This window comes from Morus notabilis, unplaced genomic scaffold (assembly GCF_000414095.1).
Source record: "Morus notabilis unplaced genomic scaffold, ASM41409v2 Scaffold205, whole genome shotgun sequence".
In the NCBI taxonomy this organism is placed as follows: Eukaryota; Viridiplantae; Streptophyta; class Magnoliopsida; order Rosales; family Moraceae; genus Morus; species Morus notabilis.
In genome coordinates, this window is record NW_010363285.1 from 559,567 (window position 1) to 586,554 (window position 26,988).

The 26,988-nt window shown below is 33.1% G+C and overlaps 4 protein-coding genes across 4 annotated transcripts; 2 read left to right on the forward strand and 2 right to left on the reverse strand.

Annotated features, from left to right (window-relative positions):
- Nucleotides 1-1,470: 1,470 nt before the first annotated feature.
- Nucleotides 1,471-2,936, reverse strand: LOC21407271 (peptidyl-prolyl cis-trans isomerase CYP19-3). Its single transcript, XM_010103949.2, has 2 exons — nucleotides 2,814-2,936; nucleotides 1,471-2,241 (listed from the first exon to the last, which is right to left on the reverse strand). The coding sequence occupies exon 2, from the start codon at nucleotides 2,217-2,219 to the stop codon at nucleotides 1,692-1,694; it is 528 nt and encodes a 175-aa protein (XP_010102251.1). The 5' UTR covers nucleotides 2,220-2,241; nucleotides 2,814-2,936; the 3' UTR covers nucleotides 1,471-1,691.
- Nucleotides 2,937-3,443: 507 nt separating this feature from the next.
- LOC21407272 (pentatricopeptide repeat-containing protein At2g02980, chloroplastic) lies at nucleotides 3,444-6,064 on the forward strand. The gene has a single exon (XM_010103950.2). It carries the CDS (start codon nucleotides 3,480-3,482, stop codon nucleotides 5,895-5,897), a length of 2,418 nt encoding a protein of 805 aa, XP_010102252.1. The 5' UTR covers nucleotides 3,444-3,479; the 3' UTR covers nucleotides 5,898-6,064.
- Nucleotides 6,065-6,176: 112 nt separating this feature from the next.
- On the reverse strand, nucleotides 6,177-8,690 carry LOC21407273. Its single transcript, XM_010103951.2, has 5 exons — nucleotides 8,408-8,690; nucleotides 7,662-7,963; nucleotides 7,445-7,534; nucleotides 6,800-7,164; nucleotides 6,177-6,681 (listed from the first exon to the last, which is right to left on the reverse strand). The coding sequence occupies exons 1-5, from the start codon at nucleotides 8,598-8,600 to the stop codon at nucleotides 6,417-6,419; spliced, it is 1,215 nt and encodes a 404-aa protein (XP_010102253.1). The 5' UTR covers nucleotides 8,601-8,690; the 3' UTR covers nucleotides 6,177-6,416.
- Nucleotides 8,691-13,059: 4,369 nt separating this feature from the next.
- Nucleotides 13,060-14,411, forward strand: LOC21407274 (AT-hook motif nuclear-localized protein 19). Its single transcript, XM_010103952.2, has one exon. It carries the CDS (start codon nucleotides 13,280-13,282, stop codon nucleotides 14,156-14,158), a length of 879 nt encoding a protein of 292 aa, XP_010102254.1. The 5' UTR covers nucleotides 13,060-13,279; the 3' UTR covers nucleotides 14,159-14,411.
- The last annotated feature ends 12,577 nt before the right edge of the window (nucleotides 14,412-26,988 follow it).

Below are 26,988 nucleotides of genomic sequence, written 5' to 3' on the forward strand. Positions count from 1 at the left end.
CTCTTTTTTTTTTTTTTTTTTTTTTTGGTGGGGGGGGATCAATTTCTTCTTTTGGCTTGTTTACCTTAGAATGCAAAAACTGATCTGCCTAAATGGTAGTGACAAGAGCCACGCCATGTTAAAATTAAAAAAAAAATAAAATCATATTGTTACTGATTATGATAAGAAAAATTAATGACATCATAATAAGACAATGTAGATTTTAATTGTTTATGGCTCGTTTGATGGGAAAGGAGGATCAATTTCTTCTTTTGGCTTGTTTACCTTAGAATGCAAAAACTGATCTGCCTAAATGGTAGTGACAAGAGCCACGCCATGTTAAAATTAAAAAAAAAATAAAATCATATTGTTACTGATTATGATAAGAAAAATTAATGACATCATAATAAGACAATGTAGATTTTAATTGTTTATGGCTCGTTTGATGGGAAAGGACAAGGGCTCGTGAAGATTTGTGCGTGTCCCACTGTAACCATTAATCTTTTAGATGATTTGAGGGAAAAAATAAAAGAAAGTTAATCAGATTCGTTTCCGCAGAACAGGCCAAGGTAAAATAAATAAATAAACGAAGCTTAATGTAAAAGCCTAAAAGAAAACCACATGTCGTTGCCGTTCGACATAAATCTTAACAGCATGTTGGTTTTCATACACAACGACTTGTTGTCTTTACATAATACCAACTCTATGTCGTTTTGTGATCTAAACGACTCAAAATTATCCTAACCCGAGGCATGTCGTTTATCACGTAAAAGACATCTCTTTTCACATAATCGACCCAGTGTGTGACAAACAACAATTACATGTCTTCCGCACATTGACGGAAGAAAATTATAAAATCACTAAAAGAAATTGGCAAACCAAGGAAAATTTTGAAAATTACAGGAGCCATGAACATCGTTTTTCTCACAAACGACAAGTCGTTCAATGTAAAGGACAACAGATTTCGAACTACATTGTTTTTAATAATAAATAAAACGACAATATAATAAACACATCTTTTGAAACAAGGACGTGTCGTTTTCAGAATAAAAAAACAAGGACGGGTCGTTTTCAGAATAAAAAAACAAGGACGTGTCGTTTCACAGACGACAAGTAGCCAATACATTCTATGAACACAATATAACATTGTTTGTTTAAATGACAGACGACAACAAATTTAGGGGCAAATGAAAATGTTCGTTTATCTAAAAGCCTACAATTCTAGAAAAATGGCACGTCGTTATTTTACTGATTAGAGAAACAACTATGATTTACATTATTCAAACGACACCACCATCTTTACTCACAAAACGACGTGAAGTAATTTCCGACACAAACAGCAGGAAACTTGTAAATCGAAAACTGTACGCTGAAGACAGCAAGAGACTTGTATTTAGGAAGAAACAATCGATATGATTCCTTTAACCGGCGAAAAGTTAAGAGCTATAAACATCAATGAACACATACTACAATTTAGAAATCTAATTTGAATAGTTAAAAGCTATACTTGGGATTTTCTCCTCTCCATCAGCATTCAATTTTTCCTTGTAAAATACCAGTTACAATGGCCTTAGAAAATAAACATCGATTGTATATAATAATCTCTCCGCTCCAAAATGAGCATGTCTAGAAATTTCATAATCTAACAATAACAACTTTACTGCTCCAACATCAAAAGGTTCCTAACATTCACTGATTTTTACATGATTAGTTTAGTTCTCAGTTAACTGACCACATTCCTCAATAACAACAGGTTGACTAGTCTTGCCAGTATCCAAACCCACACTCTCCATCTGCTTAACAACGCTATAACCATCAACAACTTTCCCAAACACCACATGCTTCCCATCAAGCCAAGAAGTCTTCTCAGTGCATATGAAGAACTGAGATCCATTGGTATTCGGCCCGGAATTCGCCATTGAAAGAACTCCCGGCCCCGTGTGCTTCATCTTGAAGTTCTCGTCCTCAAACTTCAACCCGTAAATCGACTCTCCTCCGGTCCCATTTCCTCGCGTGAAGTCTCCACCCTGGCACATGAAGGTCGGGATAATGCGGTGAAACGTTGAGCCCTTGTAGTGAAGTGGCTTCCCGGATATCCCAATCCCCTTCTCTCCGGTGCACAGGGCGCGGAAGTTTTCTGCGGTTTTCGGGGTAGCGTCAGAAAACAGCTCAAATACGACCCGACCCGCTTTCGCCTTTCCAATCAGGATGTCAAAGAAGACCCTGGGGTTCCTCGACATTTTGTCAAACTCAATTTGACAGCTACCAACAAAAAAAAATCAATTTCCCGTTTAGAAATTAAGAATTTTATCATCATTTCCCAAACGAAAATCACCAAGACCAGAGTACTCAGTTCTCATAACAATCATTTAGAATAAATAATCCAAAAAATATAGCAGATCAACAACTCGTAGATCCAAAAGAAACACACTTGGATACCAAAAACCAAACAAAAAATGTTTCTTTAGGATAAATTTCGCTGAAAATAGCAGAAAAATTGCAAGAAACAATTAAGGAAATGAAGCAACAGAGACAGAAAATAGGAAACGGCAAATGGATAGAGAAATGTTCATCATCCATGAAAGAATCCTCAAGTAAAATGATTAATTTATCATGAGGGTGTTAAAAGTTGGATGATTTATGATATTGCACAGCTTTTGAGCTCATGGGTTTCTGAGAAAATCACTCACAAGCCTTCGATATGTGCTTTATTTTATCTTTTTCATGTTTTTCTTTCTTTTTTTTCTCGGTACACATTTAACACATTAAAGAAGAACAGGAATTAAAATGAATACAGAAGCAGAAGCAAGAGATGAGAAATTTGCACTATGTACCTTCGATTAAGACAAGCTTCAGCTTGATATGAAAGAGGCTACGGAGATTGAGAACGAGATAGTCTTTAGAGCTTTAGATACAAGCCATTATATAGGCGCAGCTTGTATTAGGCGCAGAGCAAAAGAAAGGGGTTTAGGGTTTTGGGGGTTTCGTTAGTGTTGGTGATTTCTTTTGCAGTTTTACTCTCTACTTTAGCATATTTCTTATTTTGCCCCTCTTTCTTTTGTTTTTTATCCATTGACTACACACACAAAACAAAAATTTTTTTTTTTTTCCTTCAGTTATGCCATAGGGTAAGGAAAAGAAATGTTGAATACGGTAATGAACAAGCAAATTACATTAGGATAAAATTAGATTAAAAAAATACGATTTTCTTACTAGTATTATTTTCTCGTATCTTATCACAATATTCTCCTTTGTTTTTTTTCCTTTTTTTTATAATTTGGACAACAACAAAAAAAATTTGTGACCGCATACCTTTGACTGATTTTTTTTTTTTTTTTTTTTTTGTAAGCCAACATTTTTCTATTCCGGGGGCTTGTGGTCAATTCCAATTTTGATCTCTCGAGATATTTTCATATAAGATCCTAAGGAAGGGAGAAAGTGAAGAAACAAATATGTATCGACTATTTTAGCCAAAAATCCTAAACTGCAATAATGAAACAATGGACATAGTGATGGTAACAAGCAAGCTTTATCTCTCAACACCTTCGCTCCTGTCCATCACACTTCAAGCACTACAACACCAACAATCCAATAATCTTCCCTCCAAACTCAGTTTCACACAAACCCCACAAAAGCACCAAAAAAGTTCATCCTCCACTCATTATGATCACCCCAATATTGATCAAACCCAGCAAATCCATGCCCACATGATCAAGACCCACTTTGACCACTCCCTCCAGATTCCTCTGAGTTTCCTTCCCCCCCATTTGAGCCCTGAAGCCCAGTACAACTTCTTGATAACCTCTTACAATAACAACAACTTCCCAAAACAGTCGCTGAAAATCTACGCTCACATGCGAAGATTCGACGTCCAAGTTGACAGCTTTACCGCCCCATCTGTCCTTAAAGCTTGCGGGCAATGCTCGTTAGTTGTACTTGGAAAGGAGATTCATGGCTTTGTGTTGAAGAATGGATTGGATGGTGATGTTTTCGTGTGTAACGCTTTGATGCAGATGTATAGCGAATGTGGGAGCGCGGTTTCCGCACGCTTAATGTTCGATCAAATGGCTGAAAGAGATGTCGTTTCTTGGAGCACAATGATTAGGAGCTATGTTAGGAATAGATTGCTAGGAGAAGCATTGGATCTTATAAGGGAAATGCATTCTGTAAGAGTGAGGCCTAGTCAGATTGCTATGATTAGCATGGTCAATCTCTTTGCAGACCTCACTAATGTTAAACTGGCGAAAACGATGCATGGCTATGTCATAAGGAATATGAATAATGAGAAAATGGGAGTTCCTATCACTACTTCTTTACTAGATATGTATGCCAAGTGTGGTAACTTAGCTTATGCAAGATGGCTGTTTGATGGGTTGACTCAAAAAAGTGTTGTTTCGTGGACTGCTATAGTTGCAGGATACATTCGTGGCAACAGATTAGAAAAGGGGATGAAACTTTTCAAGGAAATGCTTGAGGAAGGCGTTTTTCCAAATGAGATTACAGTTTTGAGTTTGATTATAGAGTGTGGGTTTGTAGGTGCTCTGGAGCTGGGGAAGTGGCTGCATTCCTATATGTTGAGAAATGGGTTTGTCATGTCTCTGGTTTTGGCTACTGCTCTGGTTGATATGTACGGAAAGTGTGGTGACCTTAGAAGTGCAAGAGCTGTTTCTGATGGCAGGGATGACAAAGATGTCATGATTTGGAGTGCTTTGATATCAGCTTCTGCACAAGCGAATTGCCCTAACGAGGCCCGCGAACTCTTTTCCCAGATGAGGGATGAAGGATTGAGGCCAAATGAGGTAACAATGGTCCGCCTGATTTCACTATGTGCAGAAGTAGGAGCCCTTGACTTGGGCAAGTGGCTTCATTCGTACATAAACCAGCAAGGATTGGAAGTTGATTTAATACTTAAAACAGCTCTAGTAGACATGTACGCTAAATGTGGAGACATAGATGCGGCCCATGCGTTGTTCAGTCGATCCACAGATCGAGATATTTGTATGTGGAATGCCATGATGACTGGATTTGCAATGCATGGTTGTGGAAACGAAGTTTTGAAACTCTTCGAAGAAATGGAGATACTTGGCATTCAACCTAATGAGATCACTTTTATTGCAGTTCTTCATGCTTGTAGTCATGCCGGATTGGTGATTGAAGGAAAGAGGTTTTTTGATAAAATGGTTTATGGCTATGGCTTGGTTCCTAAAGTTGAGCATTATGGATGCATGGTGGATCTTCTTGGTCGAGCCGGGCAACTTGGTGAGGCTCATGAATTGATTAAAAGCATGCCTATACAACCTAACGTGGTTGTATGGGGTGCTCTCCTTGCCGCATGCAGGCTTTACAAAAATCCCAGTTTGGGGGAAGTAGCAGCAAAACATCTCCTTGAGTTGGAACCAAAAAGTTGTGGTTACAACATTCTGATGTCAAACATCTATGCCAGCGCCAAAAGATGGAATGATGTTGCTGGAGTGAGAAAAGCTATAAAGGACAGTGGAATTAAGAAGCAGCCGGGTCTCAGCTCAATTGAAGTAAATGGGTTGGTTCATGAATTTTCAATGGGAGACAACATTCACCCTCAAACTGGAAAGATCTATGAAATGTTGGCTGAGATGAGTATGAAGTTGAAAGAGGCTGGTTACACTCCTAACACGTCCGTCGTGTTGCAGAACATTGATGAGGAAGAGAAGGAAACGGCGCTTAGCTGTCATAGTGAGAAGTTGGCCATGGCATTTGGTCTTATCAATACAGCTGCAGGCACAACAATGAGGATTGTGAAGAATCTCCGAGTCTGTGATGATTGTCACGCTGCAACCAAGCTCCTGTCTAAAATTTATGGAAGGGTGATAATAGTAAGGGACCGGAACCGCTTTCACCACTTCAGAGAAGGGTCTTGTTCTTGTGGTGATTATTGGTAGCCATCCCAGTTATTCTTGGTAAATGTAACATAAATTTTCTAACCGTACAGATACAAATTACTCGAGGTTGTCCTCATTATCATTTAACAATTCAAAATATCTCTCGCATTCCCTTGGATTTGAGATCTTTGAATATCTGCGGCTTAACCAGAAAACTGATTGAGAATCGGGTGAATGATTATCCTACCGGAATATGAGGGAGGATTACAAGTTTTCCTTCTTTTTTTTTTTCTTTTAAATGCAACTTATTTGTGTACTTCAAGGGTTAGATAAGGCAGAATAATTTTATTGGGCAACATTTTTGGTGAGTCGTGTACCATAAGAGCGAAATTCTAGCCACATAGCATTCCAAATTCCTCTAGTGACAAGAAATACAAGTTATACATGTAAGGGTATTAATGAATACGGTTCTACACTGAAAGGTCATTTTACATTTGGAAAGACAGAACCTCAATTGACAATTACAGTTTTGTCTCCCTAATAATGATCGACATTCCTGCAAAAATGACTATAAAACAATCAACCAAGCCACTGTTGAGCACGACGGTCTCCACTTCCACCAACAGCATGCCGTATGCTGATCTTTTCACCAGCATACTTTTGCTGCAGCCACTCAAAGGCATTCACATCAAGTTTCCCGCTAACTGATTTCCCTTGCTTTCTACGAGTTTGTTGTTCCCGGATAGAAGTCCAAAGTCTCTCAACGGCGTCTCGTTGTTGAGATGTAAACCTCGCTACGTTGTCAAATGCATGTTTTACTAAGATGTCTATGACTGTTTGGCACCTGCAGCAAGGGAAAAAAGTTTCTAAAAATTGTAACAATTGAAACCATGTTTTTAACTACATTAAGAAAGCCTCTTAGGAATATAAGAAATATGGAAGAATCAAAATATGAGATATACCATGCAGTTTTATAACGCCGAGCAGCAATCTCTAAACAAGTGATCAACGCTTCTCTTTGTGACTTAAGGTATCTCTTAGTCTCGTCCCCCTCCTTGATCTTTATTGTTGCCTCTTTCTTCCCCTTGGTTTTCTTGTTCTTCTTTGCTGTGCTAGGAATAAGAGCATCAAGTCCAAACAGATCGGACTCTTGCTTGCTAGTTTCTTCAGACGGTGCATCTGAAGACTTGTCTATCTTGATTTGACTAACCTCATTTGTTGTTTCTGTTGGATCTTTCAGAGAAGCAGCTTCCTCTATGTCATCATCTTCAGTTGCAACTGGAAGATTAGATATCAGTTCTTTTATTCGTCCAGCTGCTTTTGAAAACTATTTCATAATTTGAAAAACCAAACAACAAGCAGAAAACACAAGTCAACCAATGTGAGAAAATCAAAATGGAGTCAATATATTGAATTTAAACTTAGCTGACAACAAGAATTCATGTTCAGTTCTTCCAACACCCCCACCAGATAGACTAGTACAACTACAGCGTGATAAATTTAGAAAGCAGTTGCGATTACGATTATCATCAGCAATTAACTAAGCTTTAAAAAGAATTCAACTAAAAAATTTCAAGTTCGATAAAATTTTTTTTGCCGATTCTTACCACAAAGCTGTCATCAGTGAATAAATCGTTTGCCACTACTGTCATGATCGTCCATGTAGCCAATTGATTCTTTTGCCTGTTATTTAAGCACTAAATGGAAGAAACAAGAAAAAAGAAATAGCATAAGATACCTGTAATAAGATTTTTCTTTTTCAATCGAGAAACTGAATCACATGATCGACATTCATGTTATATAGTCCAAAACTAATAATCTTACTTCAGAGGCGTCATTTGCCACCGAGAACAGCGCATGGAAATCTGCCCGCACAGAAGGATCGGTACAAGTAGGCAACGACATTGCAGCCTCCAGTATGGCAAAGAAGTAATCACTAGTTTCAGACTTGACGCTACCAGCCTGAATCAGCTGTATTGCAAGCTTTGAAGCCTTACCAAACTTTCCAGGACTCTTGATATGCGAAGCTATCTTTTGCATTGCCTCTATCACTTGCTTCTCCGACGCATCCGTTGTCGTCTTAAACCTCAGCTTCTTCTTTTCAGGGACTACCGCTGGGGCTTCGGCTGAGAAAAAAGGTTGAAGATTTCATCTTCAGTGAAGATCATTAATACACAAACCTAATAAATAAATAGAATTCAAATTTAAGGAAATCTCCTAAAGCTTGAAAATCATTTTTTCCAATAATCTTCTTCATGTGATCCTGTTCTGTTCTATCTAATTGTATGATTACGCAAAGCTTTCTTATAGTCCAATTGAGTAAAATTCACCATCCTCACTGCCCTAGAATAAAGTTTAATCTCTCCTTACTTTCTTTTGTTCCTCAACTATCTAAATGATTAAAACCTACATTTTTCTCAGGAACCAAACAGAAAGCAAACCGATAGTCCTCGTGTTTGCTCCACGGCAGCTCAAAAGCAAACAAGAAAAGGTTGCGAAAAGGAGAAAAACCGAATTTCCAGAGCCACAAAATTTGAACCAAAAGAGGCCAAAAAAAAGGAGGAATTTACCTTCAGGAGTTGGTTCCACTAGTTTGGGACGCTTGAGCGCGCTTTTGACGACCGGAATCGGAGGGGGAAGAGGAGAAGTTTCTCCGTCGGAAGCAGCAGATTTAGGGCGGAGCTGTGAATCTTGGAATTCAGACGGAGGAGTAGGAGGATTTGCAGAAGGCGGAGGAAGGCCTTCAAAGAGGTTGTCGGCCATTGTAGAAGTCTTGTCTCCTTCTGAGATTTTCTCTGAAGGTGTGAAAAAAGTTATTCTCCTTCTTCTTCTACTTTTCTGGGATTCTGCAATAGTCTCCGGAAAAAAGTTGGAATATTAGCATTTTTCGCTACTTTTTTTTTATAAAATAATACTCGTGTCCCTAAATTATATTGATATTTCATGGCATCCTATAAGTTTAAGGTATTTCGCTTTTTATCCCCTGAATGTTAAAATCTCTTTTACTCAAATCCTTTCAATTTTATTCCACTTAAGACTGTTAATTTTAGTCAGGTCAATGGGTTACTACGCGCGAAACTCATTTACATTACGAGTCATTTATGGGTTTTTTTTTTTTTTTTTTTTTTTTTTTTTTTTTGGGGGGGGGTTTTTTTTTTTTTTTTTTTTTTTTTTTTTTTTTGTGAGAGAGTGTCATTAATGTTTTTGTTTTCTTTGATATGAAATTGGCGGTAATTCGTGTCACGTGTTATGTTCGTGTCGTGTTTTTATCGTTTCTTTTTAAATTTGCAATTAATCCGAACACGACCCGTAACACTAAATTTTTTAAAAACCGCAACACGAATACGACACGACCCGAAATTGACCCGTGACACGAAATTGACCCGTGAATCCGAAATTGACACGAAAATTGTATACTTTTATTTAGTTTTTTACATATTAAAAATAACTTAAAATTCATAACACACTCAATTACAATAACATCCATTGAAATTAAGCAAATAATAGTATAAGATTTTAAATATAACTATTATGATATCACAAGTTCATAATAAAATTTAAAATATGAAATGAAAAATATATGTATTTTTTAGTTTTTTACGAGTTTCGTGTCGTGTTCGGGTTAGGCGGGTCCAACCCGAAATTGACCCGTGTTTTTCGTGTCAATTTCAGGTTGACCCAATTTTAACCCGAATCACTTTTTTCTCAACCTTAACCCACAAAATTTGTGTCGTTTTTGAGTCGTGTCGTCATATCGTGACCCATATTACCAGCCATATATGAAAATCATCCATATTTTAACTCGTAAGCATAAATTTAAAATGTAACGCTCATGAGTTTCTTGCCAAAAAATAGCTTTGTTTTTTTACCAAAATATTAATCACTCCTCTCCACCTTGAGATGGTCAAGTTTAAATCTTCCTACTAAATCTAAAAATAAAATAAAAATAAAAATAAAATAGAGTACCTCCTCTTCGTTTCACAAACAAATTAACAAGATTTAAGACTCTAAAATATACTAATTTGAGTCTCCAATTATATATGCTGGAGTTTGATTCTAAATACATTGTCGGGGTTAAAAGAAAATTATTGAACTTACTTTTAAAAGTATATGAGTATTGATTTTTACTTCTTACTCTTAATTAGTACTATCTTGTTAATATAGTTATTTAATTAAAAATAATATGAATTTAGAGTAAGGAGTAAAAATTAAGACACATTTTAAATGGGTATTTATCAAGATTTTTCCCTTGTTCATATAGGAATAATCAAGATGTCATGGGCTAATGAAAGTAGAGAAAATATTACAGAATGTATCTTCCACTAATTCAAGATGTTGAAATTATCGTCACTAGAAGCAAGGGAATCAAATAAATTAGAAAAAATCTGCTTCAATACGTACCTATTTAGTTCCGTGTATTGTGTAATTAAAACAGTGAAGAATATCTCAAGTTTTTTAATAAAAAAAAACTCAATAAATAACTTATAAAAGACTTCAAAAAATAACTTATAAAAGACTTGAGAGGTTTTTATAGAAAATTTGGAAAAGTTAGAGAAAAGAGAGTTAAGGAGCTGAGAATTGGAAAATTGAGATAATTGAAAAAATTGGAGGATGCGGATGTACGGAGTAGAATGGTACAGGGGATATTCATAGGTGAAAAAATTGCAAATTATTTTTTATTTTTAAAAACTTCACAAATTAAAATAGGGAACAATCATAACTCAAAGCAACAGTCATATTAAAAACCGCATGGTAGGAGCAGACACATCTATAGACTGCCTGACGAATCGCACTAATTAAAGGGGTCTACCTGATCAGATCAGGCCATCCAACAAGCTTGGAACTAAGGTTCGGATTAGGACGGACAATTTTGATAGCGACACGATGATATAATTTAAAATTTACATAAAATTAATGAGTTTGAGTTTATTATAAATGAGTTTGTGTCATAATTAGGTTTTAATAAATGAGTTGAGTTAGGATTAACCTTATAATATAAAGGGACATGAATTGACACGATTAACTATACGAAAATAGTAGAAAATAGGCCAATATGAAAAGCTTAAGAAAGTATATAGGCTAACTTTTAGTTATAAAAATTAATAGACCAAGTTATGGTTTATAACCAGATAAGTTATGGACAAACTTGTCAAGTTATGGTTCATAGCCGGACAAGTTATGGGCAATAACTTGTCAAGTTATGGTTCATAACCAGACAAGTTATGGACAAAAACAGTAATTTGACCTATTTATTAACTTATGTAAACTATTGGCCTATTAATTTTAATTCATCTTAAGTCTTAGCATATTTCCTTCTTTCTCCCTTAACTATATGTGTCATATGTAATCTAATTATATGTGATATAACATGAAAGTTAATATGACATATTAAATACAAATAATGTAAATTTTGGTATTTGTAGGTAAAATTCATTTATTTTTCTTAAAGAAAAAGATAAATTGACCAATGAACATATTAAACCTATCATGATCGTGTTAAATAAGTTATTATAATATTAGTTATTTATTTAATATATTAATTTAACAGATTATACAACTTGACACGATTAATAAATTGGTCATATTTAGGTTGATATTTTTGACACGTTTAATAAATAATTTGTGTTTAAGTTAATATTTCTAACACGATTAATAAACGAGTTGACACGAACACAACTCACTAACACGAATTATTACCCTAGTTCAGATAGTATTACACCGAGCACTGAGCCAACAAGGTGGGTCATAGGCCAACCTTTCTGACCCAACACATATTTAGAACACTACACACGTATATTAATTTTATAATAGTGGAGTTAGAATATATTATTAAAAAAATTAAGAAAAGCAAAATTACATAATAATTATTGTAAATGCTATTTACATTTTATACTACAAAATTTAGTAATTATTTTAATAATTTAATTTAATTTTTGCTATTTGTAAAATACTTTAAATTTTTTGCTACATTTCAACATTACTAGTAAAATTTTGTTATATGTCTACGGAAAAAAAAAAAAAAAGGTTGATGATCTCATGATCAAGTGCTTCAATTAATGGCCTCATATATAATGATCAATCTCATCCTTGACTTTAATTACAAAATTGAACTTACATATCTGTCTTAGATTGAATGTGTTGTTAATTAAGATATTACAACTAATTACAATAAGGAACAAATCCACTAGATTTGTATTATTTATTGCAGTACTTACGGCGTAAAATACTATTAAGGGGTGTGATCAGTACTGGGAAATGAATTTCCACGAAATCAATTATAAATTGTTATCAGTTTATGTCCCTCAAATAATATTAACTCCTCGAGAGTTCGATGACAAACTTTTGAAAGAATGGAATATTCACCAAATTAAACCCAAAAAGAATAAGCAAAAAGAAAAAAGAAATCTCCTAGTGGATAATTAAAGGAAAAACAAAAGGAAAAGAAACAAGTGAAGGTCGATAAAGATTGTGATATATTAGTTTGAACCATAAAAATTAGATCCTCAATGATAGTTCATCATCAGAAACTGTTATTATATATAAACATTAGTTGATAAATATAATGTAATAGATGCATACTAATTATAAACACTTATACATATATTATAATTTATACATAATTAAATTGGTTGAATACTTCATGGTTAAAATATGCACATCTGGAATAATATATTATATACAATAACTTTCTCTCATCATTTTTGCTACAAGAGGAGTACGTGCACCCCACGATATCACGAGCACGCTGCCCCACACAAACAAACCCTAACTCCCAAGAACCAAACACCATTTAACACTCACACACACATATAAGTAAGAGATTTTAGCTAGTGAGGAAAAAAAAAATACAAAATTTCTTAGACACACCTTCTCCTCCCATTTCCCAGATCCTCCTTTTTCCGAGAACAGACAGTCCTTCTCTTCACCCCCAAAGTTGTTTTTCTTGTTCTTGTAATTTTGTTAATTTGGAGCTATTTCTGTGTGTGTGTATAATATATATATATATATATATATATATATAATATACTCTCAAGCCCTAGTTATCTGTCTTTACACTAAATTACTTTTTCTACTTTACTTTTGGAAAGCTTAATTACTATATAGTTCTCTCATGTTCCTCTTTGTTGAATATCAAGCTTAGATCATCCCCAGGTTGTTTCTCTTATTTTATTTGTAATTAATCTTTACGGTACTCGTGTACTTTATAAGGTGAATCCAAAATTCTTCTCTCTTTTTTTTTTTCTTTCTTTTTCTTAATTAGTACTACCACTGAGGTTTCTGCATATTTCCCAAAAATCGTCATGATCACAACTATACTACAGCATATATAATCAAGATCTAAGAAGAGATATTGTCATCGTTTGTACTATAAGTTTTATTTTTTCTAGGGTTTCTTCTAGCTTCTTTCTAATTTCTTGTTCCGGCAAATAATATTGATCAATATGGCGAACCGTTGGTGGGCCGGTCAAGTGGGTCTTCCCGGAGTTGAAACCTCGTCGACGTCGTCTCCGATGAAGAAACCAGATCTGGGGATCTCCATGAGCAACACCACCGCGCAGACGGCCGGAAACAGCGGCGGAGGCGACGAAGAAGACGAGAGAGACAACAGCGACGAGCCGAGGGAGGGCGCCATCGACGTCGCCTCGCGGCGGCCGAGGGGCCGCCCTCCCGGCTCGAAGAACAAGCCAAAGCCGCCAATCTTCGTCACCAGGGACAGCCCCAACGCGCTGCGGAGCCACGTGATGGAGATCGCCAACGGTGCCGACATCGCCGACAGCGTCGCTCAGTTCGCCAGGCGCCGCCAACGCGGCGTTTGTGTCCTCAGCGGTAGCGGCACCGTCGCCAACGTCACTCTCCGTCAGCCGTCCGCCCCTAGCGCTGTCGTCGCTCTCCACGGAAGGTTCGAGATCCTGTCGTTGACCGGAGCCTTTCTCCCTGGTCCGTCCCCACCCGGGTCGACTGGTCTCACCATATACCTCGCCGGCGGGCAGGGGCAGGTCGTAGGCGGGAGCGTGGTGGGCCCGTTGGTGGCGGCGGGCCCGGTGATGGTGATCGCGGCCACGTTTTCGAACGCCACTTACGAGAGGCTGCCGCTAGAGGAGGAGGAGGAAGGCGGTGTAGGTGGATCGTCTCCGGGGATTGGAGGAAGTGGAGGGCATCAAAGTGGTGGTGGCGGTGGTGGGGGGATGCAAGAGCCGGTGTCGTCGGGTATGCCGGTTTATAATTTGGCGCCGAATTTGCTTTCGAACGGAGCTGCTGGACAGTTGAGCCATGATCAGGCCTTTCCGTGGCCTCATGGTGGTGGTCGACCACCGTACTAGCTAGTTGATTCATCATATCATATATATAATGCAGTGAATGGACAGTTTAGAACGACGAAATGTTTGAAAGATGTTAGGGCAAAGGGAAGACCAGTAAGTTGATCAATTTCCTAGTTTCCTTTTTTTTTTTCCACTGCTTGTACTTCAGAAATTTAATGATGATGATGATGATGATGATAATTAGTATGGACTAGTAGTGTAATATGAATCTCTGTATATTTTGGAATAAGTATTGATCAGCTCATTTTGCCAATTACTAGCTAGGATTTGGTTAATTACTGGTCATCTCTTATTCTTGATCTTCCTGATCTTCATTCTTGATCTGGGTATTAGTTATTTCATTATTATCTGCACAATTTCATAATTACATTGCGAAATTTCATAATTCCTTAAACTTTTTGACGTTTTTCTTCATATATAGCTGATAAACGATATTTGTAGATGTCTTTGATCAATGAAATAAAATTTTGATAGAAAGAAACTACAAATTTCTTACCTATTTAATTGTAATTTACACTGAGCAAATAAATTATAAATTCCAATAAAGAAATGAGTAGAGTTTGCTATATATTTGTACTATTATAACTTCTTATATATTCCCTCCCATCTTGTCATCTAAAAGTATCTACCTGAAAACTCAATTATTTTTATGCTCATATATTATTAATTATAGTTGACAGATTCTGATTTCTGAATGCTTGTTAGTTGTTTGTTGCCCTTATTTTGCAAAGTAAGATGTTTTCCTCCTTTCTCTTGCTAGTTCACCCTAATTAAGTTGGTTTTTCAACACTAATACTGAACTAATATATATATATATTGCAGGCCTTTAGTTGCCAAGTAAGGCCGAAACGCATTAATACACACTAATTAATCTCTATAAATCTTCCCCTGAAAAATATCTATAAAATGATCTTAAATTATTAATTGACCACCTAGCCTTAGTGATTTTCTTTTATATATAATATAAAACTGCAGCACTTTTATTTTTAAACAAACTTTTTTTGTCCCGTACATAAACTATATATAAATTCAAGGAATTCAACAATATCTTTTCTGTCTAATCAAAGTTAAAGCTTATATATATTTATTTTATCACCGTATATCTAACATAAAACAAGGCTTGGCCTGACATTCTCTCATTTCTCATTGCAAGAAAGTTATCTACTAGTACTGGAGTTTTACTCTGCAATTATATTATTAGTCGAATATTTTATGTTTATTATTTCCATGAAGTGAGTGCCGCGCCCATTCTTCATTTAAGAAATTGCTTTTTTTAATGGTTTATTTAAGGAACTTTTTTTTCTATAAAGTATTTAAGTAACTTTTTTAGACTCGTTTGGTTGATGACTAAATTATTGTTAATGAAAACATATATGTATGCATATAAATATAGAAGACCAATTCATCTTACCTGGGCAATGTCCCAATTTTATAATATATTTGCCGGCCGGCAAATGTTCCACATTTTGGGATGCACTATTAAATATAACACATGATTTTCTTAGGTCATCTTGGGGAGAAGAAACGGGATAATTCAAGAAGAAGACGACAAGGGTCTCACGTTAATCCAAAGAAAAACATTAATGAAGATTCATTAATAAAAGAGAACCCTTCTCTCTCTCTGTTGCTTTTTATTTTTTTATTTTTATACTGAAAAGTTGCAATATCATTATAACAAGATAAAACTATGTATGTAGTTCATAGCACATGTACATGCATGTCAAAACTAATATAATAAAGAAAAGTTGTATACATATCCATATGATAATGGGGTAGATCGATGATTGTCCACCGAAACATTATCAAAGGGCCTGAGCAAAATGCCGGACGTTCAACCCTATTTACCAATTAAATCGCCCCAATAATTTCTATATTAAACAATTAAATGTGATTGTTGAAGTTAAGGTCAAGATCAGAAAAGATTGCCAACAATTTTGGCAGCAGCAATTTTTTTTAATTTGGATATATAACAAAGTCCATGAAGCTGAAAATTGAGAATTATATATATCAGTAGTGTTGCCAAATGCTTTAAGCAGTAAATTAATTGATCAAAGGTGGATTCAAATTGGGATCATTATCATATAGGATAATCGCTAGAAAAGAAGTTTCAATGATGTCAAATAATTACTTAAAAAAAAATTCACTTCAAAAAACATAAAACAACGTTTTTTTCACAGTTGTAGGCATAATCTAAAATAATTTTACAGTTAATTCCGCCACCAGCTATAGAGTTCGAATTTCTCTATCCCTGAAGTAGATTTTTTTTTTTTTTTTTTTTTTACTTTATATATAGTGTCTCATATCATAAGTCCGATCGATAATAAGCATGCTTTGTAGGATAGACTTAAAATGAAGCAATACTACGGATCACAAGGGCATTGTTTCGCTCTAAGATCTAAACTAATTAGTTGAAATGTTTTTAGTATATAGTACCTACAAAAGGTATATATAGATTACTTTCGTGCGGGCCATGAACTTCGTATGGATAATGAGTCAGAGAGGCTCAGGGTAGTAGTAAAACCATAATTGCAAGACTTGGGTTGGATTATTCTTTGTTTACTCCTCCGAGGCTTTGGAAATGATTACATGGTGTAATACATACACGCGCACATATATATATATATATATAATATATATATGTTACACATCATTCAAAAGCGATCGATGACCATGAAAAATTAGAAACAATGTTAGTTATTAATAATAAATAATCCCAGTGATTTCATTTTGATGGGACTGCATGAAATTAAACACTTGAGTGGTACATATGTAGGACCAAATAATTTTGTCATAAGAAGACTATTTAATTTGTTAAAAGATGTTTGTCCATAATATAAATCTTCAAAAATCATGCCTTAAGGAAAAAACTAATTATGGAACTTCAAAAACGAATCAACCTTTAAACATAATTTATTGGTCGTCACATTACGAAATAACACTAAATTTAAAAATAATAAAAGGTGTCCTTTAAACATAATTTATTGGTTAGTTAGCTAATGTTTGTTTGATGTCCATAACAGGATGTTTTTCAAGACACTCAAAGGATCCTAGAGTTCTAATAGCAACAAAGGAGGGCCCTCTTCACATGGATTCACATGGCATTGCTATTGAATTATCCATAATCCATAAATATTGTTAGGATTTTATTAGTTGGCATGTTTTGGAAATAGAATGTAAAATTTTTAAAATAGGTACAATCGGTAATTAGCGTTTTTGAGTAGATCATGAAGAGATTTTTTCTGGTTAATTGTTCTAAATTTAGAATGTTTTTGAAGAAGGGAAAGCATATTCGTACAAGGCAATTTTAAAGAAGATTTCAGGAGATTTGATTGCTTGTGAAATCATGAAGATTCCTGGAGATTTGAGATAAGTTCTATTTGAGGAAAAAAAAGATAGTTTTGATATGATTGAGGTATTCAAATTAGGAGATTTTACAGATATTATGAGAGATAATTACGTGAAAAAAGGGCAGCACATTTGGGTTGACTTGGAGAGGAGATTGCCTGTGAAATATATGGTGGCATAATAATCCTATATAGGAGGAGGAAATTTGGTCATGTAATTTAAAAAAGGATGCATGTCCTTAGAGTCCAAATTGTATTGGACTTTCCAAAAAAAGGGCAGATGAATACATTTATATATATGTTAAGCATTAACGTGGAGGTGTTCAAGAGAGTGGCCTATGCTTTAGTCGTGGGTGTGTGCCTTTAGAAGAGAAATATTGAGCTTTTATGTTTTAAGGTTTTAATGTAATTGAAGGCCATATTTAGGGCAATGAGTTTTACAGAGAAAATTTCAAAAAAGTGTCTGTGAGTTTGTTAGCCTTTGAGTGCATATTGAGATCGTCTTTTGGGAGAAAGCGCACTGACAGTCGAAGGGATTTCGCCGTGTAGTTTGAAGACGAGTGGTGCTTGCTGGACAAGGCCATTAAGGAGATTTGACACAATGGCAACAACATCAAGGAGGGAGTCTTTGGGTGTATAAGTCCGATTGGTGTTTGTAATCTTGAGACTTAGTGGATTGGCGTGGCCCCACAGATGTAAGTGTGCGTACCGAACTGCGATATCATTTCTTGCATGATTACTTTTACGTTTCTGCATTATTATTTCCTGCTTGATTACTTTGACGTTTCTGTACACAATCATTTTAGTTAATCGTTAGTGTTACAGAAAGTGTTATAACACTCTTTGGAAGACCTACGTAAAAAATAGAACTTTCAAATATTAATTATATAAATATGTATAAACCCAAATTAATTTGTTCGGCACACAACATTCTAATGATAAAGCAGCAATGATGTTGTTATAGGAACCCACCAAAGATTTAACAAATCACAATTACATCAACTTGATTAAAATAATATTCATCGATTAAGACTAACAACAAATGAAACCTCCTTTTTAATTTCTGCATATATACATACATGATACATACACACACACATATATATATATATCGGTTATTATATTGTTGTAGATTTATAAACAGCATTTTCAGAGAAAAGCCCTAAGTTATCCTTGAAAGTCTAAAACAAGGAGATTAAACTAATATTACTTTGAAAAAGAATCCGTAAAACCAGCTTTAAAGAAATGAGGACCACACGAGACAAAGCCTTGGCTAGCTGCATAAAATAAGAAGAAAAAAACGAAAAGCGAGATTGAAACAAATAATTTAATAATGGGAACATTGATATTGGAGAATTATGCATCAGCAAATGGGAAAATGAGAGGCATGTTCAGTAGTACTAACTTTCCAAGTTGATGATCGATGCTCAATATAATTTTATTTTTATTCCATGCCCGATGCACGCACTTACCGTGGATTACACGTTGCCATATGTTTATTTAAATAAATATATATATATATATATTTATACGCGTACACATTGATTATATATATTAGGTGCTCGTTGACCTAACTTTTTAATATTACAGTACTATTTATATTACATATCCATATAAAATCCGCTATATAGCTACTAATCAGTGTGGCGCTCCATTTCACTGCATTAATAAAAAAGTTAATTTTGATATCATATCATTATGGAGCTGCTTAAGACTTCTTTTTTTTCTTCAGCAGAATATGCTTATTTAAACTAGTTATTAACTTTTGTAATTCACACGTTTCTAGCAATTCCCTCTCTCTTGTGTACTCGCAAAATTAAAACAATTATACAACGTATACATACCCACGAGTGTGGGACAGCTCCTCCAATGTAATATGTGTAAAAGTGAAAAGTGAAAAACTTTATATGACAGTCATTAAATATAACAAATTACATATTTAACATAACATGATAGTTATTTTACGTAACATAAATATTAAAAAGATGTAACATCAAGAAATTTAATTATCTCAAATACTACAATTTAATTTAGTTGCTGAACATAATACATATATTAGAAAGGACTAATAATAGTGAGAGATAATTATAATATATTGGTATCTCACAATTTCAACGTCGGTGTGTTAAATATATTAACTAGCAATAATGTTACGCTTTTCACTTTAATATGTTAGGTTAGAAGGACAGTTCCTCCGTAGAGATAGTAGACAAAGCCCATATATATATATATATATATATAATACAATTGCATGTGTGTGTGTGTGTATGCATGCATGTATGCATGTATGTATGTATATAAATAATACAATTGCATATACATTAAACCCATGTATATATATATATATATATAAATAATACAATTGCATGTATGTGTATATATGTATGTATGTATGTATGTAACAAGTGGAACAGCTATTGGCATATGCCGAACATGATCCAGCTCCCTTGAAAGGGACAACAAGAATATAATTACAGGGAAATGGTGTTAGTTAAGCTAACTTGAGTTTACTGGAAGAAAGAGTCAAAAATTAAAGGAACAAATATCAACGAGCGCTAGCTAATTGCAGGGGTTAATCAAATTATATACATTAAACTATACTTGATCAGCTGCTTTCTATCTGCTTTCGGGGGTTTTCCCACTTAGTTTATTTCTTTTTTGTCCCTAGATAGGCCAATTGTGCGTACATTAGACAATATATATATGGAGTTGTTTTTACTTGGCCTCAATTTACAAATTAATCAGAAAAGAGCTTAATTTGACTCAACACTAATGTTAATTGGACTCGGTAGTAACAATTAAGTGAAGCAGAGATTATAACTTTTATTCCAAAACGGGGTTGCTATATACGTAATTATATAAATATGTATGTATATGAGTACTTTTTTTTTTTTTTTTGGTATAACATATGCAGATATAAGCATCATTTATAACAATAGTCAAAACAAACCCACGGATGTTCGTCAGAAAATCTATTCGGAAAAATATACATAATTGATCTAGGGAAAGCCTTCATAAAAATATAATCTTCAGGAAAAGATATTTCAAAAAAACTAAAGAAATATATGCTTAATATGCAATGCTTTTTCTTATGTACTATGTGAAATTGGGAAATAATCAAAAAAAGGAGTTTTTAAGGCCGTTCAATTCACCGATTCAAGTTTAGACCAAAAAGTTCCCTACCAAATATTATTTATATATGTATCATATAATATATAAATATATATATATATCTTCATCCAAAACCTCAAGAGAGAAAGCACTTTCTTTTTTCAATTAATTAATTAAATAACACCCCAGAGCTATTTAAGTAATATCAGAAGTACTTAGAAAGTTACTGTTATATGCGTATGTATTATCCAAAACCTTTTACATATTTGGTAATTTAAGCTTTATTGTAACCCTTTTCTTTTCTTTTTTTTTTTTAAAGGAAGAGAGAGAGAGAGAGAGAGAGAGAGAGAGAGAGAGAGAGAGAGATGTATTGTACTTGATGTTAGCTCATCAAGAGCATGTGTAAGGTTGATAATTTAATTTCAATTATAATGATCAAGTGCCTAATTAAATAATACTAGAATAACTACTCATAATTTTGATAAACCAATTAAATATATATATTTTATTGTTAACATCGAAAACTGACGGGTCAGTCTTTGTTTCAAGTACGCATAATGAAAAGTCAATTAGAGTTATGAGATCGGTTTACTACGTATTATTCTTTGCTATCTCTAGTTGTTACAAAACATGCCAATAATAAATAAATTAAGAAAAACTATGACAGATAATAAATAATACGACAACGTAACACGAGATACAAAAGACGCAACAATTAGAAACAAAAAACGTAACCATTTTTTGTTGGCTGAAAAACAAATAAAAAAAAAAGTAGGATAGAGTATTTTTGTACATACAAGGAAAGTAATTAACATGCTCATGCATAATATGTACACAATAGAAGTTAACTTTGTAATGTTAACTAATAATATTAACTAGAGATAATGTAATAATAATCATTCATCAAAACCACAGAGTAACAATACAATTTTTTTTTGTAAGTCCTGATTGCCAATTGCTTTGGTATTTAAGGAAGGCAAAGTAACAGTAGAAACAAAAAAAAAATTCCTAATAAAATTATTGAGAAATGTTAGTAACACTATTTCTGTCACTCTTTTCACTCATTATTTAAATAAAAAATGAGATCAAAAGAAAGAGTATCTCTAGCATTTCTCAAAATTATTTTCGTAAGTTGTTTGACAATCTTAAAATTAGTAGCATCTATTATGTAAATATGATTAGTAAGAAATCTATTTTGAGCCTAACCATTCGATTGGCAATTAATGTTGACATCTATCTTAATCCTCAAGTTGGAAATCAGTATCGGCGTCATATTGTTGATTTGAAAATTTGTGGTTTTGATTAGTGAATTTGAGACCTAGTGATCAGTGCATTTGATCTGAAATGGGACATTTTGATGGTGACTAGCCGATACAGGTGGGTCTTGTGATCTTTTGTGTTTGTTGGTTCTTGTGAGTGGCTGGCCTTTTTTTTTTTTTTTTTTTGGCATGTTTGATTGTTGTACCATTCTTCTTTTCAGACACTACACTTTCTTCTTGTGTTCTCAATGGTAAAATCATGTTCCGTGCGATCTCTATTAGTATAACATTTTTTTTTTGAAATGGATTAGTGTAACAATTCGATATTACTTTACTTCCGATGACAACCGGATCTCTAGGAATTGTGGTTGATTGCGTAAGACCGTTTGTAGGGTCTCATCAACATTTTTTATTGAGTGGTCCGTATCAATATATCAAAACCTTACGGCATCGTTCATTTTGCGGATTCGAATTTTTAATTCGAGTTGAGATGTGACATTTTCTGAGATCTTTTCACTGTAGCAGAAAAAGTTAGATGTGACATTTTCTGAGAACTTTTTAAAATAAAAACCTAAAACTAAAAATTCGAATCGGTGAAATGAACGAGGCTTATATTTGTATTATCCTGACAAGTCACACACTCCAAATCTATCAAACCCAACAAATATCATTAAGTGGAAGTGCTATTGGAATATATTTGCATAACTTTGTAGTCTTTTTGGATAATTATATGAATTTTAATGAATTCTTATATAACTTAATTCACATGTATAGGCATATAATATTAAGTTGATTTACAGGGGTATTATTATTAGATATTGGGTGAAGTTGGTAAAGAATTTGATTTCGCCACTATAAAATTGGCTAACAAATTTGGTTAATGAGAAAAGAAGAACCAAAGTGAATTGGATAGGTGAAACCATTTTCCTAGTGTTTAATTTATTGAATATCCTTTTTTCAGTAGTAGCTGCTTTGATTTTTTAATTTGCATTCAATTTAGTCTTTATCACACTCATATTTTATTACAATTTTTTGGATTAAATTAAGGCTAGAATAATTTTAGTACTTAATAAAATAATAGTCAGTCTCTCATGTGGGACGATACTCAATCATTACTGAGACATTTAGTTCATAGATTCAGAATCATAATTTATAATCAGAAATAGTAGAAATAGATCAATATGAAAAGCTTAAGAAAGTAGATTAGTCAATTTTTAGTTATAGAAATTAATATGCCATAACTTGTCAAGTTATGATTCATAACCAGATAAGTTATGGATACACTTGTCAAGTTATGGTTCATAACCGGACAAGTTATGGACAAAAATTGTTAATAACTTGTCAAGTTATGGTTCATAACTAGACAAGTTATGGACGAATGCGGATTCAAATTTTTAATTCGAGTTGGGATGTGACATTTTCTGAGATATTTTCACTGTAGCAGAAAAAGTTAGATGTGACATTTTCTGAGAACTTTTTAAAATAAAAACCTAAAACTAAAAATTCGAATCGGTGAAATGAACGAGGCTTATGTTTGTATTATCCTGACAAGTCACACACTCCAAATCTATCAAACCCAACAAATATCATTAAGTGGAAGTGCTATTGGAATATATTTGCATAACTTTGTAGTCTTTTTGGATAATTATATGAATTTTAATGAATTCTTATATAACTTAATTCACATGTATAGGCATATAATATTAAGTTGATTTACAGGGGTATTATTATTAGATATTGGGTGAAGTTGGTAAAGAATTTGATTTCGCCACTATAAAATTGGCTAACAAATTTGGTTAATGAGAAAAGAAGAACCAAAGTGAATTGGATAGGTGAAACCATTTTCCTAGTGTTTAATTTATTGAATATCCTTTTTTCAGTAGTAGCTGCTTTGATTTTTTAATTTGCATTCAATTTAGTCTTTATCACACTCATATTTTATTACAATTTTTTGGATTAAATTAAGGCTAGAATAATTTTAGTACTTAATAAAATAATAGTCAGTCTCTCATGTGGGACGATACTCAATCATTACTGAGACATTTAGTTCATAGATTCAGAATCATAATTTATAATCAGAAATAGTAGAAATAGACCAATATGAAAAGCTTAAGAAAGTAGATTAGTCAATTTTTAGTTATAGAAATTAATAGGCCATAACTTGTCAAGTTATGATTCATAACCAGATAAGTTATGGATACACTTGTCAAGTTATGGTTCATAACCGGACAAGTTATGGACAAAAATTGTTAATAACTTGTCAAGTTATGGTTCATAACTAGACAAGTTATGGACGAAAATAGTAATTTAGCCTATTTATTAACTTATGTAAACTATTGACTTATTAATTTTAATCCATTTCAAATCTTGGCCTATTTTCTTCTTTCTCCCATTTATAATTTTGATTTTAAAAATTTAAATTTTTTATGAGAAAAAAATATTGTAAAAAACTAAAAACTATAATTCAGAAACGAAATCTTAAAACAAACATTACATAATACTTGTTTGATGATAGTATACACTTGTAGACGAAAAAGTAATTGCAAAAAAGAAAAAAAAAAAAACGCCATGTCGTTATGTAACCGTGTATTGGAAGTAAAGCAAAAAAAGCAAATAAGATTGCAGTCTTACCTTTTTTTCATATTATGTGTTTTGAATTTATTTAATAACTATACATTTACTTTTTAATCTCATTATATATATATATTTTTTTAAATTAGATTTAATAGTTAAATTTATACTTTTCTACAGTCAATTCTTAATTTTAATCTTAAAAATACCTAAAATAAAGAAAGAAAAAGAAAAAAAAATTATAAAAACCTTAAACTTACAGTTTTAACCTAAAAAATATACAAAATACCATTAAAATGAATTTTTTTTTTGTGTTTTATATTTTTATTGTTTGTAATATTGGAAAGTTTTTGTTTCTTTTCTCTTTTTTTTGATAGTTTGGTAATTTTAAAAGTTAAAATTAATTATTAACTGAAATAAGGTATAAATTTATATATTAAATTTAATTTAAAAGTACACATTTAATGATATTAAAAATTAAAAATATACATTTTGAATAAACTTAAAACATATGGTACAAAAATGTAAATATCCCTGGATTATATCTGAACGTCTGAGAATTACCAAGAGGGACGGTTCCTCGTTTTACCACCAAGGGACGGAAGAAGACCCCGTATTATTCCATGCTCGACGCATGCACTTGCCGTGGATTACACGTTGCCATATTCTTATTTAAATATATATATATATATATATATATAGACACACACACAATGATTATATATACTAGGTGCTCGTTGACCAAACTTTTAAATGTTACAGTACTATTTATTACATGTTCATCTAAAATCTGCTGTATAGCAATTCGATCTGTATAAACAAGTGATAAACTTTTGTTTCACACGTTTCCAGCAATTCCGTATCTCATCAAGAAGTTTAAAAAAAATTATCATCAAGGAGTTTAACTATCTCATGCATTACATTTTATTTTGACTATTAATTAACATAATACATATGTTAGAAAGATCTAATAATAGTGGAAGATGATTAAATATATTGGTGTTTCACATTTTCAAGGCCAATGTTACGTTAAATAATTACAATATTACGTTTTTCACTTGCATATGCTATGTTGAAAAAAGTGTAATATAATTATATTTCTGTGTGTGTATATGTATGTAAGTTAAAAAAAAGCTATTGGCTGCCGAACATAATCCAGCTCCCTTGAAAGGGACAATTATAATTTAATTATAGGACGAAGTGGTGTTAGTTAAACTAACTTGAGTTTACTAGAAGAAAGAGTCAAAAAATTAAAGGAGCAAATCTTAGGCGAGCTCTAGCTAATTGCAGCCGTAAAATCAAATTATATACATTTATACTTTCGGGTTTTTTTTTTTTTTTTTTTTTTTTTTTTTGGTCCCTATATCCCAATTGTGCGTGCGTTACAAAGTGTATATGAAGCTGTTTTTGCTTGGCCTCAATTTACAAAATAGTCAAAGAAGAGCTTAATTTGACTCAACAATGTTAAATTGGAGTATTGGACTATGTAGTAGCAATTAAGTGAAGCAAAGATTATAACTTTTATTCCAAAAAAGGGGTTGCTATGAACATCAGTTATATGAGTACTGTTTATGTATAACATATGCATAAGCATCATTTATAACAATAGTCAAAACAAAACACACGAATGTTCATCAGAAAATCTACTCGAAAAATATATAATATTGATCTAGGGAAAACCATCATAAAAATTATATAATCTTCAGAAAAAAGACTCGAGAAAGATGTGCTTTAATATGCAATGCTGTTTCTTATGTGCTATGTGAAAATTGGGAAATAATCGAAAAAAAGGGGTTCCTAATTAATTTAAGGTAGGTAGGAAGTACTCCAAAACAAAGAAAGACCAAGAAGTTCCCTACGAATTATTATTAAATATCTTCAACCAAGAGAGCACTTTCTTGCTTAAATTAATTAATTAAAAGGAACCCAAAGCTATTTAAGTAATATCAGAAGTACTTATTAGAAAGTTACCATTATATGCATATGTATTATCCAAAACCTTTTACATATTTGGTTTGATCTTTATTGTAGGGAAGAGAGAGAGAGAGAGAGAGAGATGTATTGCACTTGGCGTTACTTGTTAGCTCATAGAGAGCATGTGTAATGTTGATAATTAAATTCAACTAGTATAATTATCAAGTGCCTAATTATATAATGCTTAAATAACTAATAATTTAATAAATCAACCAAAAAATATATATTTTATTGTTAACATCAAAAGCTCTATCACGGGTCAGTCTTTATTTCAATTATGCACGACTAAAAAGTCAATTACGGGATCAGTTGGTTTACCATCTCTAACTACAAAACACGCCACTAATAAATAAATTTGGAAAAACTGACATATAATTAATAGTATTAAAAAACTTTGAGGTCCATGAATGATAATATATTCACACATTGCATAAGGCAATTTCCATGTCTATATACAATAATACTATTACTCAAAAAAAAAAAAATCATAATACTAATGAGGATGTTATAACTGATCATCACCTTCACCCAGAGCCAAGACAAGCTCTTCTATATATATATATATATATAT

What these genes read in the sequence shown, in the direction of transcription:
- LOC21407271 (XM_010103949.2), bottom strand. Translation starts at nt 2,219, where the DNA reads ATGTCGAGGAACCCCAGGGTCTTCTTTGACATCCTGATTGGAAAGGCG.
- LOC21407272 (XM_010103950.2), top strand. Translation starts at nt 3,480, where the DNA reads ATGGACATAGTGATGGTAACAAGCAAGCTTTATCTCTCAACACCTTCG.
- LOC21407273 (XM_010103951.2), bottom strand. Translation starts at nt 8,600, where the DNA reads ATGGCCGACAACCTCTTTGAAGGCCTTCCTCCGCCTTCTGCAAATCCT. An exon ending in AGTGGAACCAACTCCTGAAG is followed by an intron (nt 7,964 to 8,407) that starts GTAAATTCCTCC and finishes CTTTTTTCTCAG; the next exon opens with CCGAAGCCCCAGCGGTAGTC. An exon ending in CGGCGTTATAAAACTGCATG is followed by an intron (nt 6,682 to 6,799) that starts GTATATCTCATA and finishes CCCTTGCTGCAG; the next exon opens with GTGCCAAACAGTCATAGACA.
- LOC21407274 (XM_010103952.2), top strand. Translation starts at nt 13,280, where the DNA reads ATGGCGAACCGTTGGTGGGCCGGTCAAGTGGGTCTTCCCGGAGTTGAA.